Source organism: Acomys minous (genome assembly GCF_964271855.1).
Source record: "Acomys minous genome assembly, chromosome: 10".
NCBI classification, from domain to species: Eukaryota; Metazoa; Chordata; class Mammalia; order Rodentia; family Muridae; genus Acomys; species Acomys minous.
This window is the reverse complement of record NC_140491.1, coordinates 97,800,081-97,813,912: the sequence shown is the minus strand read 5'-3', so window position 1 is coordinate 97,813,912 and position 13,832 is coordinate 97,800,081. Positions and strand designations below refer to the sequence as shown.

The 13,832-nt window shown below is 39.4% G+C and overlaps 1 protein-coding gene across 1 annotated transcript in view; it reads left to right on the top strand.

The window, feature by feature from the left end:
• The window catches only part of IFIH1 (interferon induced with helicase C domain 1), a 53,068-nt gene extending 39,907 nt beyond the window's left edge, over positions 1 to 13,161 (top strand). Inside the window, exons 9-16 of the mRNA XM_084798621.1 lie at positions 1,285 to 1,408; positions 1,897 to 2,172; positions 2,650 to 2,909; positions 5,531 to 5,680; positions 7,196 to 7,357; positions 9,647 to 9,837; positions 10,357 to 10,447; positions 10,534 to 13,161. Of these exons, the coding sequence (XP_084654747.1) occupies positions 1,285 to 1,408; positions 1,897 to 2,172; positions 2,650 to 2,909; positions 5,531 to 5,680; positions 7,196 to 7,357; positions 9,647 to 9,837; positions 10,357 to 10,447; positions 10,534 to 10,713 (1,434 nt within the window). The 3' untranslated portion in view covers positions 10,714 to 13,161. The remainder of the gene's footprint in view (positions 1 to 1,284; positions 1,409 to 1,896; positions 2,173 to 2,649; positions 2,910 to 5,530; positions 5,681 to 7,195; positions 7,358 to 9,646; positions 9,838 to 10,356; positions 10,448 to 10,533) is intronic.
• The last annotated feature ends 671 nt before the right edge of the window (positions 13,162 to 13,832 follow it).

Here is a 13,832-nt window from a genome sequence, read left to right as displayed (position 1 = left end):
TGGGAGTTAGTGCCTTCGTACTACTGTCTTGGTGTTTTGCAGGATTGGTTTTCTGACATTCCAGGGTGCCATTTTGTTGCAGTTGGCTATCACAACAGAAATCCTGATTTGTGTGTTTTCTTTTTAGAAAACAGATTGTAAAAAAAAAAATTGAAATATTGAATATACTGCCGCTTTTCTGGTGAATATTTTCATGAACTAAAAAATAATCAACTTATAGTCAGTTTGGCCATTATGTTTAGTAAATTATTCCAATATTTTGTTTTGTAGAGTTTAAAACTTGATAAATTTTACAAATGTATAGTAAGTTTAATTTCATTGAGAATCTGCTTCATAAGGTTACTGGGACTAAATGATGAGATATGTGTGCAGTAAATAATACTCAAAATGTGGACACTTAACCAGTGTTGGTGGCCAACCTCCACAATTTACCCATTTTCATTCCGCAGTAGAAGTATGCTGACACTGATTACACTATATTCACTCTTACATTTCTGTCACTTGGATTTACCTGATAAGTTCAAATTTGTGCTTCTATTCTTGATCATCCAAAGACGTTTTTCTGAATATTCTTTTGGAAAGAATTTGCCACTCTTTTTTTTTTTTCTTAACCTTTAAAATTACTCTTCAGTAGAGTATGGTGCATGTAGAAAAGAACAAGATGGACTTGTGGATTTACAATAGTTGGCCAAGTGTATGCAAAAAAAAAAAAAATTAGATGAAAAGACAACACATTACAAGGCTCTCAAAACGCTTTCTCCTTCTAGTCCCAATGCCAAGGGAAACTATTAGTTCTGACTGATTTTGAACTTTATCCAAGTTGAATCACATAACATACATTCTTTCATATCTGGATTTTTTCCAAAGTATGTCAAATGCTTTTTATTTTGGAAGTAATAGTGCTGAAACGTGGTATTTACATAGGAATATTACCTAAATAAAATTAAAGGCTTTCTAAATAATTGTGACATTAACTCAACAGAATATTTTTTAATTGCCTTTAACTTTCAAGGTTTGTAACACTCACTAGCATTACTTTTTAAAAAGAAATTTAGCTTGGCAACTTTATGATAGAGGTTTATGGTGTCAGGATTGATATGTCCTGACAGTAAAATAAAACTAAAAACCGATTGTAGCTAACAAAGAAGTGATCAGAGATTATTCTGTTACAGAGTCTAGTTAATGATACTGAACCAATCACATTATAATATGCAAATTATTTTAACAAAGATAATGAATGCCATTGCAAACAACTTTTAATCATATATGTATAATTGTTTTTAGAATCCATTTAAAGAGAAACTTCTAGAAATTATGGCAAGCATTCAAACTTACTGCAAAATGAGTCCAATGTCAGATTTTGGAACCCAGCATTATGAGCAATGGGCCATTCAAATGGAAAAAAAAGGTAATTTGGGTTGTGATGTAACAGTTTTTCCCATGTTTACACCAAGACTTCAGATGATCTTAGGCTCAGAAGCAATCTGAAAGCAAATGGAACATTGAGTAGAGTTTCTGTGCTGTGTGGTGGGCAAGCCCACACGCGTTCCAACTCCTCATCTAAGGAAAGAGGCGTCAATTCATCCAGTTTTCACTTTCATTTATTACATATAAAGTATCAAGGCAGCTATCAACAGTTCTGTCTTCCAAGGCAATTTTACTGACGTGTTTTCCAAGCTGTTCGGCTATGGTTCAGGTCCACACTCCTGCTCATAATGAGCTCAAGCCACAAGCATTGGAGTTGAAAACCTCCCCTTTTAGAACCCAGGGCCCTTGGAGCCTTACGCATTCCAACACTGCTGTGAAGGTCTGAGCTATAATTTATTGATGTTCACAACACACTTTTAGGACGGTTCTGCGCCCTTTGCCTCACTCACGGAGTTTATTCTTCCACAGCTGCTAAGGACGGGAACCGCAAAGACCGCGTCTGCGCAGAACATTTGAGGAAATACAATGAAGCCCTACAAATCAACGACACGATCCGCATGATCGACGCGTACAGCCACCTGGAAAGTTTCTACACTGATGAGAAAGCAAAGAAGTTTGCGGTCCTGGACGACAATGATGAGAGCGAAGACGATGCTAACAGTCATGATGATGACATTAAGGGCAATGTAAAGACACCTTTGAAACTGGACGAAACAGATGAATTTCTCATGGATTTATTCTTTGGTAAGCACAAATATATATAGCACAAAGGACATGTTCCTGCACTGTCCTCTCAGACAGGGACTCACTGCTTCCTTCGAGTTTTCCAGAAGGCACTCAAAATTCATCTCAAAAGGAAAAGAATACCATGAAGACTTGGTTTGTAATTGGATACACCGGGCTAACTTTTAATTGTGTGATTGAAATGAATCATTTGATCATCTACTTTTATTGTGAAGACTATCGCAATTAGTTAATTAAATACTCTGAGCACTAAATATATCATAATGACTCATGCCTTAGTGTATCATTATGTAAAGAGCGCCAGTGGAATTTTTTGTTTTATTTACTGATGCAAACTAATTTTATTTTTAATAGTTATTAGGTTGATTTTCTTCTTCTCTCAGAAATTGGATGCATATATGGCAGACAATAGGGTGTGTGAGTGTATTTAGCGGGGTAGCTAAATCAAGCTGATAACATGAATAATTATTTTTAAAGATAACAGGAAAATGCTGAAAAAACTAGCTGAGAACCCAAAATACGAAAATGAGAAACTCACTAAATTAAGAAACACTATATTGGAACAATTCACAAGGACTGAGGAGTCGTCTCGAGGAATTATTTTCACAAAAACACGGCAGAGCACCTATGCACTTTCCCAGTGGATCATGGAAAATGAAAAGTTTGCAGAAGTTGGCATCAAAGCGCACCACCTGATCGGAGCAGGACACAGCAGTGAAGTCAAGCCCATGACACAGGTATAGCATCCTTGGGAATCCATGTCTTAAGCTTCAACTACCCCTTCTCTAATTGGTTATAATGTTCCTAAATTCCCCCATCATCTCAGAGATGCATCCACAGAAGGCTCTTGGTTTGGTACATTGAGTTAATGATGGGACTTGATGAGTTAAGGGGTAAGTTAAAATGGAATCCCCTTTCCTTTTTACGTACAGGAACGTCTCAAGTTTGGCGTCTCTTGTAAAAATGAGTAAGTTTTGCCTTAACAACACCGTAAAGAAATAGTCACAGGATGAAATCAAGTGGAGATTCGAAACTGCTCAAGATGTGTGGATTATAATCAAAACTGTGCAACAAATATTTGTAAAATGAAGTCTATAGGAACTTGGGAGAATTAAAGTATTTGCTGTGTTGGGGGGGCAGGGCTTTAAGGTTTCTGCTCTCTTATCGATTTTTAAAATTATATGATTTATTGTATGTATGGTTAAAGAAACACTTCTTACAGGGGAAAAAGCCACTTGTAAACTATATCAGCATTTAAACGTTCTTCTGAAAGCTAAGTTCCCCCTGAGTCTTGCTGGAGGTGGGGCCAGGGCGGGAGATACTTCAGTTCTGTGATAGCCACCACTGTTTCACACAACGGAGCAAACCAAATCCACTTACTGTTTGTGTAAGAGAAGAAAATTTGAGATTGCCCATTCTAACACCCAATACATTGCACACTCCCTCTTGGTAGCTCCTTATCAGGTTTAAAGCTAGGCCCTGCAGCCAAAATACCAAGCACTGCAGTGGCTCCTCACCTGAAGCCAACTCATCTGTCCTGATAGCAATTAGTCATATACTTGATCTGAGAGCCTAACTAGCCTGGAATTTCCTATCCAAGTACTCTTTGAAATTAAGGCACAGTTATATGTTAAAATCAAAGTTATATGTTAAAATCAAAGACATAATTTTTAAATTACTTATTTATGTATACTTTTATGTGTTTAAGTGCTCTGTCTGCATGCCTGCCTGCATGTACATGGAAGAGGGCTTAAGATCCCTTAATAGATGGTTGTGAGCTGCCATGTGGGCACTGGGAATTGAACTCAGGACCTCTGGAAGAGCAGCCAGTGCTCTGAAGCACTGAGCCATCTATCTCCCCAGCCCCCAAAGACATCATTTTGATCAATGGATGTGAAGCAATAAGGCAGAAATTACCAGAGAGTCATCAGGAACCTTGCTATAATGTTCTTTCTTGGTGATGAGCCAAATAAAAACTCACGATACCTCTAAGAAGAAAGGAAAGTGCATGAGAGAATACACACTCAAGTTAAGGATAAAAGTGTGTACTGGATGCCACAGAGGCTAGCAGCTTTGATGAGAACAGAATGGAAATAAAGGACCACTCACTGTCCATATCAGATGAGCTATATGCTCAGCCATTCTTCCAATGCAAAGACCAGAAGTTGTGTGTGTGTGTGTGTGTGTGTGTGTGTGTGTGTGTGTGTGTATTCAAAGGTCACATTTTAAAAAATACTTGTTGTAATTATGCTTTAGTCATGTACTCATCCCTTTTAATTTATATTATCTTTTGATTAGACCTTTTTTTATTTATAGTTTTAAATTTTTATTCACTTCACATCCAGCCCCCTCCCTCATCTCTTCCCAGTCCCACCCTTCCTCCATTTTCTCTCCCTTCCCCTCCCCTAGTCCTCTAAAAAGGGGAGACCTCCTCCACAACCAACTGACCTCAGCCTATCAAATCTCATCTGGATGGCCTGCATCCTTTTCCTCTGTGGCCTGCCATGGCCTCCCCACCAGAGGGAAGCAACCAAAGAGCAGGCAACAGAATCCATTGCAGAGACAGCCCATGTTTCTCATATTAGGGGACCCGTATAGAAACCGAGCTGCCTATGGGCTGCATCTGAGCAGGGGGCCTAGGTCCTCTCCATGCATGGATCTTGGTTGGTACATCAGTGTCTGCAGGTCCCCCTGGGCCCAGGTTTGTTGGCTCTGTTGGTCTCCTTGTGGAGCACCTGCAGTTTATGCTGCTTAAAGTTAAAATTTTCTCAAAGTAAAATTAAAGAAAACACTGCTTTTTACTGTTCCAGCTCCCCTCCCTGGAAGCACCTGATACTTTGACTTTCTCCTGTGTCCTTTATGGAATATTCCATAGGTTTCTTTCCTGGATGGTTATTAAATTGACCTATAGTATATGTGGGGAATTTTCTGTGTCTCAAAACTGATATAAAACTTTCAGTGAATTTTATTACCTAAATATCCGACTCTGACGTTATTATACTGAAAGGTAAACCCTGTACTAATCGTGCCAAAGCCTTTTCTCAGCCAGCAACACCTCTTCCTTTCTTCCTCTCAAATCACCCATCAATTTATTTCCTTGGCATAAAGAATGTCTTCCCACCTCCAGACTGCAGGATGGAAATATTTTTGTTATTGTGTGGTAATCCCAGATTGGAAATCAAATGTTGTCTCACCATCATGTCTTTGTTCATTGCCAAAAACAGATGGCAGCAAATTCGTGTATGATCTAATCCTCTGATTTACACTGACCAGTTGCAATTTATTATTTCTCCTACTAATTAGAAGATCTGAATGTGTTTAGCATCACAAAATTTAATTTATTAAAATGTTTCTACAGAATGAACAAAAAGAAGTCATTAGTAAATTTCGCACTGGAGAAATAAATCTGCTTATAGCTACTACAGTGGCAGAGGAAGGCCTGGATATCAAAGAATGCAATATCGTTATCCGGTATGGTCTCGTCACTAATGAGATAGCCATGGTCCAGGTATGTGCAGAGATCCGCCCCTAATGTGTTCTGTCTCCTTCCTGCGCTCCTATGTGGGCTCCTCCCTTTCACTAAACCAACACAAAACCTCTTAACTTTAAGTGTACTTTAAGTGTTTTGGCTGAAGGACCCATCTTAAAGAACTGCGAAGGAATGCCTTCTATATGACTGCTGTTTGTTGACCTCTTGTAGTTTAACTAACAACTCGACTTCAGTCGCTCTTCTATATCCTAAGAGTATCTAAGACCATGCACGATATAGACCCCATTACAAGAGTCAAAGGAGGCCTCCTCCGTCTTAAGATGTCAGTGAGTCCCCAGTAGGCTCAGGAATCTGAACCACACTGTCCACAAATCCCACTCAGACCTTAGCGAGCCCTACAGTTCTGTTTTCCTCCATCAGTCACTCAACTTTTCTATATTTTTAATCTTTCATAAAATACTGAGCGGAGGGTCCCTTACAAATACGATAAATAAATGAATAATTATCAGTTTCACAGCTCTCTTACTCATCTATATTAACAATGTTGCACTATGTAAAAGAGTTATGGTGAAGAAAGTGCATGACATTATTCTTAAAATATAAGAGTTTTCTTTCACCGTTGGGTTGATGACAAGTTACAGAAGATGTAGGTCATTAGGCAGCCATCTTGATATAAAGCAAGATTATTTCAGGTAGTGGTATATAAGTCAGAGGCTTATGGCTACAATATGAGTGGAGTTTGCCTTCAGAATGGCATTGTCGTTGGTAGTTAAGCTCTCGAGCTCGGTAACCAAGGCTTCTGCTATTAAACATGTGTCTATACCACCGCTGATCAGTGGTAAATTGTTCATCATGCATTGGCTGGCCCAATACCCATGTGCATGTGGACATCACTAAGTTAGTGGCCTCAGAGGTTATTCAAAATCAATAAGAGGACATTGAAGGTGGATGCAGGGTAGGTAGACCTAGGAGAAGTTGGAGGGGCCAAATGGGAAGTGGATATTATCATATTTTACTGTTTATATGAATGACATTTTTAAAGAAAAGCAACAAAAAAAATTGATGGACCCAACATTCAGCTCCTTAAGAGTCCTATAGAAATTTGATTCTTTACTGCATATATTCCCCTGAGAAATGGGCTTAAAGTCCCAAGTCGGCTGCCAGGAACAGTTTTGCACTCAGAAGCCCCGGTGCCAAGGTCAGAGATGTGCCTTGTCCTCATTCATCCTCCTTCCAAATAGATGGCTGCACTGGTCCAAGCCACTGCTCAGGGTTTCTGTGGTTTAAGACAGCTGCTCAGGGCTCAATGGGGCTAGATGGGTGGTATGTTATTTTGGCTTCTGAGATCTGGCAAAATCATTCTAGAACATTGCATTAAAAACATTTAAGTTTTGAAAAAAAGTGTGTCTACAAGCCATGGGTAATGACTACCTTTACTAAGACTAGAGAGATGGTTTGAAGCCTGGGATATGGAACAAAGACTGTCTTCCCAGGCCCAAAGCAGGACATCTCATGCTTTGTTCATGTTCCCAGGCCCGTGGTCGAGCCAGAGCTGATGAGAGCACCTATGTCCTGGTTACCAGCAGTGGCTCGGGAGTTACTGAACGTGAGATTGTTAATGATTTCCGCGAGAAGATGATGTATACAGCTATAAACCGTGTTCAAAACATGAAACCAGAGGAGTATGCACGTGAGGTATTGTCCTTGGCCACCACTGAGTTTAGTTTTCATCAGAAAATGGCTCCATTTGGTTGCCACTGATGTCTGTGTGGCTACTTTGCCAGACAGAAATTGTGCTGAGTGAGCAGCTTCAGTCTGAAGATTTGTTCTTAGTCCAGATGCACACACAAAACCCCATGATCTGTGGGAGGGCAGGAAATGCTGAGGGCATTTTGATCATTGCAGAGAAACCAAACATCAACTTTGGTAATATAAATTTAGGATGCCATTTTCCAGAAAGATTTGTACAGCTCACTCATTTGGACCAACCTAGTAGTTTCAATTTGATCCGATCCATATGTACAAACAGTGTCTCTACTACAGAAATATTTATAAAATGCCTATTGTCTGCCAGGCAGTATTTTAAAAGCAGAGAACATAGTTATAAACAAAACATAATACCCATGGTATGTAAAGTAGAGATTTTATTGTGTGCTTGTTGCGGATGGCAGAAGACAAACAAACAGAAATTTAACAATGTTGTGCATATCATGCATGAGTAAGCACTGTGGGATCAGGATAGTATTGTATAGCCAGCCTTGGTGGCTCATATCTACAATCCCAGCACTCAAAACGCAGAGGCAAGAGCATTACACCAGAAGTTTGAGGTCATCTTGGACTACATAGTGTGTTTAATTCTAGCCTGGGCTACTGAGTGAATCATATCTCAAAACAAAAACTCAGAGTAGTAAAGTATGGTGTAAACCACTTGCCTAGATGGCTACTTTTGAGATGTTCCACTTAGAGACTGACACTGAGGCTGATTCTGAAAGTCTGAAGCGTATATAATATGTCATGTAGCTGAATCTCAACTTATTAACAGTTATTTGAATTGGGTAAAGGAAATGCAGTGGGGAAAACGGATATATTTGCACAATATTTCAGGAAGCGTTTATACCACTGAAGTAAAGACTGTAACTCCTATAATAGCAAACAATCCATTTAGAAGAAGCTTCACACCCTTGCATATGGGTGTGAATGTTGGTTTCCTAACATTAGAATTGGCTCTTCCCTAAATAGAGTTTAAGGGAAGGGATGCTTTCAATTTGGTGTGCAAAGTATATAACCAACTCCAAGGTTTCCTGGCCAGGTTTTCATACAAACTTACATTTTAAAACCCCCTTAAAAATATAAGCCAAGCCAAGCATTTTCCATCAAATAATCCCACTATAAACTTATTTTCTCATATTTGTGACTAAACAGAATGAATCAGAGAGGTTCTTGTGAAAGCTGGTATGTTATTACTAAATTGTCCAGGTCCATTTTAGGACAACCTATAGTTTACAAGTTGAAATCTCCCAATCTGTTGACTAAAACATTGTACTAATTAGTCTTTCATTATTTTAGTGAAATACCTGAAGTAGGCTGATTTATAGTGTCAAGAGGTTTATTGGTTTGACTCAGAGTTAAAGCCATAAAGTCTAAGAACATGGAGGGTTCTGTGAGGCCTCACCTGCTGATCCACTGTCACATTATGACAAGAATGCACTTGTATCTAAGCTTCTTTGTGCTCTCTCTCTCTCTCCTTACAAAGCTGACATAATTCAATCCTGTGGGTTCCACTTCTAAATCCTAATCCAAGACCATTTCTTCTCAAGAGCCCCTTTTCTAAGCACACAACTACATTAAGTTTCGCTTCCTTTAATTATTAAGTCTTATTAACACAAGACTGTGGATTCAGTTCCTGCGTGACTGACTATAGAGGGGCAAGCCATGCTCAAATCATAACACAGGATCCACTTAGGGACTCCAGAATGGACTACCTTTCTCAGTCTCCTTTGAGGAAGAGATTTGCCCTCCCAAGGCTTCACAGGTAGCTGAAAGAAAGAAGACCACGTACACTGCCCGAGAGAGCACTGATAGTTAGTTGGCTACTAGGCAGGCAGCTCCACTCCTCTGATTTTCAACACCTTTTCAACAGTGTTTAGGCAGCCACTGATAAAAAGTGAGAGTTGACACAAAAGATAAAATCTATTTTGCATGCCATAAAATGCCAGTCTCACTGAAAAGTTAAAATTTTATCAAACGTCTAGAATGAACCCAAACATCTCCCGTGACTTGTGGCACACCCCTTTTAACCCCGTCACTTCTTTGTACTTGGACTTTGGTTTACTACAGTAGAAGATTGTATACTAAATCTATCTAGTGTCATGGTCTCTTCATTTTAATCTTCTAGACTACAATCTAAGATATATCAATTTCAGCTCATTTACTTCCATAAAATTATGGGGGGAAATGTAACTCATTATTCTTTTCTCCCTGCAGATTTTGAAATTACAGGTACAAAGTCTCCTAGAAAAGAAAATGAAAATCAAAAGAAGTATTGCAAAGCAGTACAACAACAATCCATCATTAGTAACTCTTCTCTGCAAAAACTGTAGTATACTGGTCTGCTCAGGAGAGAACATCCATGTCATTGAGAAGATGCATCATGTCAACATGACACCGGAATTCAAGTGAGTACAGCAAAATCCAAGTTTCTGAGGTCAATGGGGTTGAAACATTTCTTCTTATAAAATGAAAGTGAGATTTTTTTCCCTCCTCATAACTTTCCCTTTTGTAGTCCCTCAAATATATTCTGATCTCTTGTATCTGTTTTGAAAGTAATTTTCGTTGAGACATAGAGTAATGTTAAGACACAAAGCCATTTTGATCTAAAGTAGTTACATCAAAATGTTTGGATGTCCACACCTGTTCTCAATTTTTTTTGAATGACTGAAAAGCTAAAATAACAGCAGACTTCAAAGGAGACCCAGAGACAGTGTCACACTTGTGAGGTGTATTTTAGGATGAGGACATGCATCTGATTTGTCACACACACACACACAAAAATCCTGGGAAGCAGAAGATGAGAAAGAGCAAGACACCAGATAACCCAACCATGTGGGTCATTTACAATTCCAACATGAACCCATGGCTGCACGTTGTCATTTTGTCAAATCTCACTAATGATCCTTTCTCCACAATAATTTTAGGGAACTCTACATTGTAAGAGAAAATAAAGCACTACAAAAGAAATTTGCTGATTATCAAGCAAACGGAGAGATTATCTGCAAATGTGGCCAAGTGAGTACACTCTAGTGGGTTCATTTTTATTTTGACCAAAAGGAATGTTAAATTGGATGTTGACTTCTTTCTCTTTTGTTTTCTAGGCTTGGGGAACAATGATGGTGCACAAAGGCTTAGATTTGCCTTGTCTTAAAATAAGGAATTTTGTAGTGGATTTCAAAAATAACTCACCAAAGAAACAGTATAAGAAGTGGATGGACCTCCCTATCAGATTTCCTGATCTAGATTGCTCAGAGTACTGCTTGTATAGTGATGAAGACTAGCTCTTGATTCATGATTATTTTTAAATGTTGCCAACTCAACATTGAGAATGATTTTGATTGATGCTTTCATCACACCACTGAACTAACACTAGAATATGTAAGTGATGGTTTTGTTTTAGGTACATAAATCTTACTGGTTGGTAAAAGTAATTGTTTATCACAATTGTCAAGTTGATGAGATCTAGAATCACCTGGGAGATGGGCCTCTGGGAATGCCCATGAGGGATTGTCTTGTTAAGTGAGGTAGGAAGACCTGTCCACTCTGGGTGGTCGCATTCTCCAGGCTTGGGTCCTGGGATGTATAAAACTGAGAAAACTACCTGTGCTCACATTTGCACTCATACATCTGCTTCTTGACTGTGGAATGCACAGTGACGAGTTACCCCAAGCTTCCATCACAGTGATTTCCCCACGGTAATGGATTATAACCTCAAATTGTGAGCTACAATACATTCTTCCTTCCTGAGTTGGTTTTTCAGGTATTTTGTCACAGCAACAGAAAAGTAACTAAAACAGGAGGGATAAAGAAAACCAACCAATAAAGAAAATCTTCCAATAATATGCATTAATGCAGAGTGTCGTGGTATCACGGAAAATACTGGAATACAGATGAGAATCGAAGGTACCAATCTCAGACCTGTCACTGATTTTTAATTTTTTTCAGGTGTATTTATTTTGTGTGTATTTGTGTTGGGACTGCATGTATGTATGTGTGCCGTATGTATGCCTGGTGCCTCTGGAGGTCAGAAGAAGGCACCAGATCCCCTGTACCTGGAGTTATGATGGTTGTGAGCTACCCTGTGAGTGCTAGGAATCAAACATGTGTCTTCTACATGAGAAAGAATTACTCTTAAACACTGAGCCATCCCTCCAGGCTGTCACTAAGTGTCACAATCAAATTAGCCTCTGCCCAATCCTGCTTCACCAGCCTCCCAGTGAGCGAAACGTTGATCCCACTATCTGCTCTGCTTGAGTAGCTTGCTGTTCTTGTTCAACAGATTGACACATTTTATGGTTTTAAATGCACCCATTTTTATTACAGCAGCTGTTTTGTAGGCCAAACGTCCAGATGTAGTTTTCTCACAAGACTGAACTCAAGGTTTCAGCCGGACAGTTCTCACCCAGAGGCCTTGAAGGAGGAATCTGCTTCCATGCTCACTCAGAATTCATTTCCTTGCAGCTGTCTGGCTACAATTTCTGTTTTGTTTTTCTGCTAAGAGTCACTCTCACATCCTAGGAATGCTTTTTTTCTGTGGCCTCTTCAGGAGCCTGCCACAGCACATATCATGTGTTTCTTCAGGGCCAGCAGCAGAAGCTCCCCAAGTTACTTAACTATAGTAATGGAACACAGTGCACTGTGAACTAGGCATCATATCGATAGGCAGGCATAAAAAAATTAATCTTACTTGTAAACTGGTAAAGTCTCTACTCACCTGGGACAAGGACCTCTTTGGTATGTCTAACCCCCTGTGGCCAATAGGCAGTGCCTACGCTCAAAATAAGGGGATATTTCAGGGTATCATGCATGAACTGACATGATTTGGGGAGGAATCTTGGAGGTCATTTTAGAATTTGACCACCAAACCAGTTCTTAACTCTTTTGCTATTATAATGTATAGATAGCCATTCGCAAGCACCTTGACAAGCAGGAAACATTCTGCAAACATTAAGGAAACAATGTTACTAAAATGTAGCATCAAGCCATTTCAGTCTTGCTTCCTCAGCTTTCTCTTCTGCAAACCCAGCATCAAACTGGAATGCACCCTAATCATAGAGTGGTGGGTAAGTTCATACCAGTTCTAATGCACGTGAGATGAATTACCAGTGTCCATGGAGAGAGAAGTTCAACATCTGCCCAGCCTTTCCATGAGGCTTAGCTGAGAACAGATGTTGACACGTATTCTAGGGAGTAAAGAAAAAAAGGCTCCCCAAGTTCCATCATGGATGTCGTGATACAGGGCCAGTTGTCCTCACCACCGGGCCTGCATCCAACAGAAATGGAGCCCCTCCATTGTCACAGAAAAGCCAAGATTGGAGACTGTAACTTCAGTCAGCCATTTGAACTGACACCCAGTCTCATGGATGGCTTCTTCCACCAGGGACAAAGAAGAGTAAAGACAGAGTTTGTTCTTAGTTTTGATCTATTAGTTTAATTCCATATTAAGATATTTTTAATCTTTTATTGATGAGAACAGAGCCAAGATGAATGGGCAAAAGAAGAATGGGTTTTCTTAAAATACCTTAAAATTCCATCAGACTCTATTTAAAGTGTTGCTTTATTCTAAAATGTCTCGGAAAGTATGCAAGACACCAAATATCTAAGGTATTTAAATGGATCACTATAACATATGTATCCTGTTTTGAGGTATCAACAAACATCAGAGTGGTTTCCTTTTGTCAATGCTTTCTTCTTTTCAGTAAAAAGTTATTTCTACTTTAAAGTTAAAAGTGTTTATTTCAGATACTATACAATTTAGTATGTGATGATACCTGGCAACCTGAGCTACAGTCCATGCATACCTTAATAGGTTAACATTGATTAACAGAATATACCCATGACACAGAGTCATGAGTCTGAGGTTTACAGTGACTGCATCTTAGTCCTTTGGTTATTTGAATGGCTTGCAGCACCTCCATACCACACATCTGTGTTCTCCCGAGCCATAAGCATCTGGATGCAGGGTTCCTTACTGCCCTAACATTTCCATGGCTTGTTGCTTCTCACTCCCTGTCTGTACTTTTGTTTTAAAGCTTAGCCCGTGAGTATGAAATGATTTCTCAAAAGCCATTAGTTTATGTCACAAGTACATGCTCCAAGTGAAATGTGCTCTAAGAGAAGTGGGTATTTTATTCTCTGCACTGCAGTAGCCACTAAAGCAGGAAGTACTGCCCTAGAGAAAAAGACATTGTACATGTTGTTTACGACTCAACTGAAGAAGCCAAGGAGGAGTTGGAATCGCCCTGGACATTGTAGCTTTTAAGATGTGAGAATCTCAAACACACTTAGGGGAGCTAGGGAAGAACAATTGTGAGAAAGAGAAATATCTCAATTTCCCAAGTTATGTCACTTACTGCGTACCTGTGACACTCTGTACCTTACCTAGTACTCCTGCTACAGT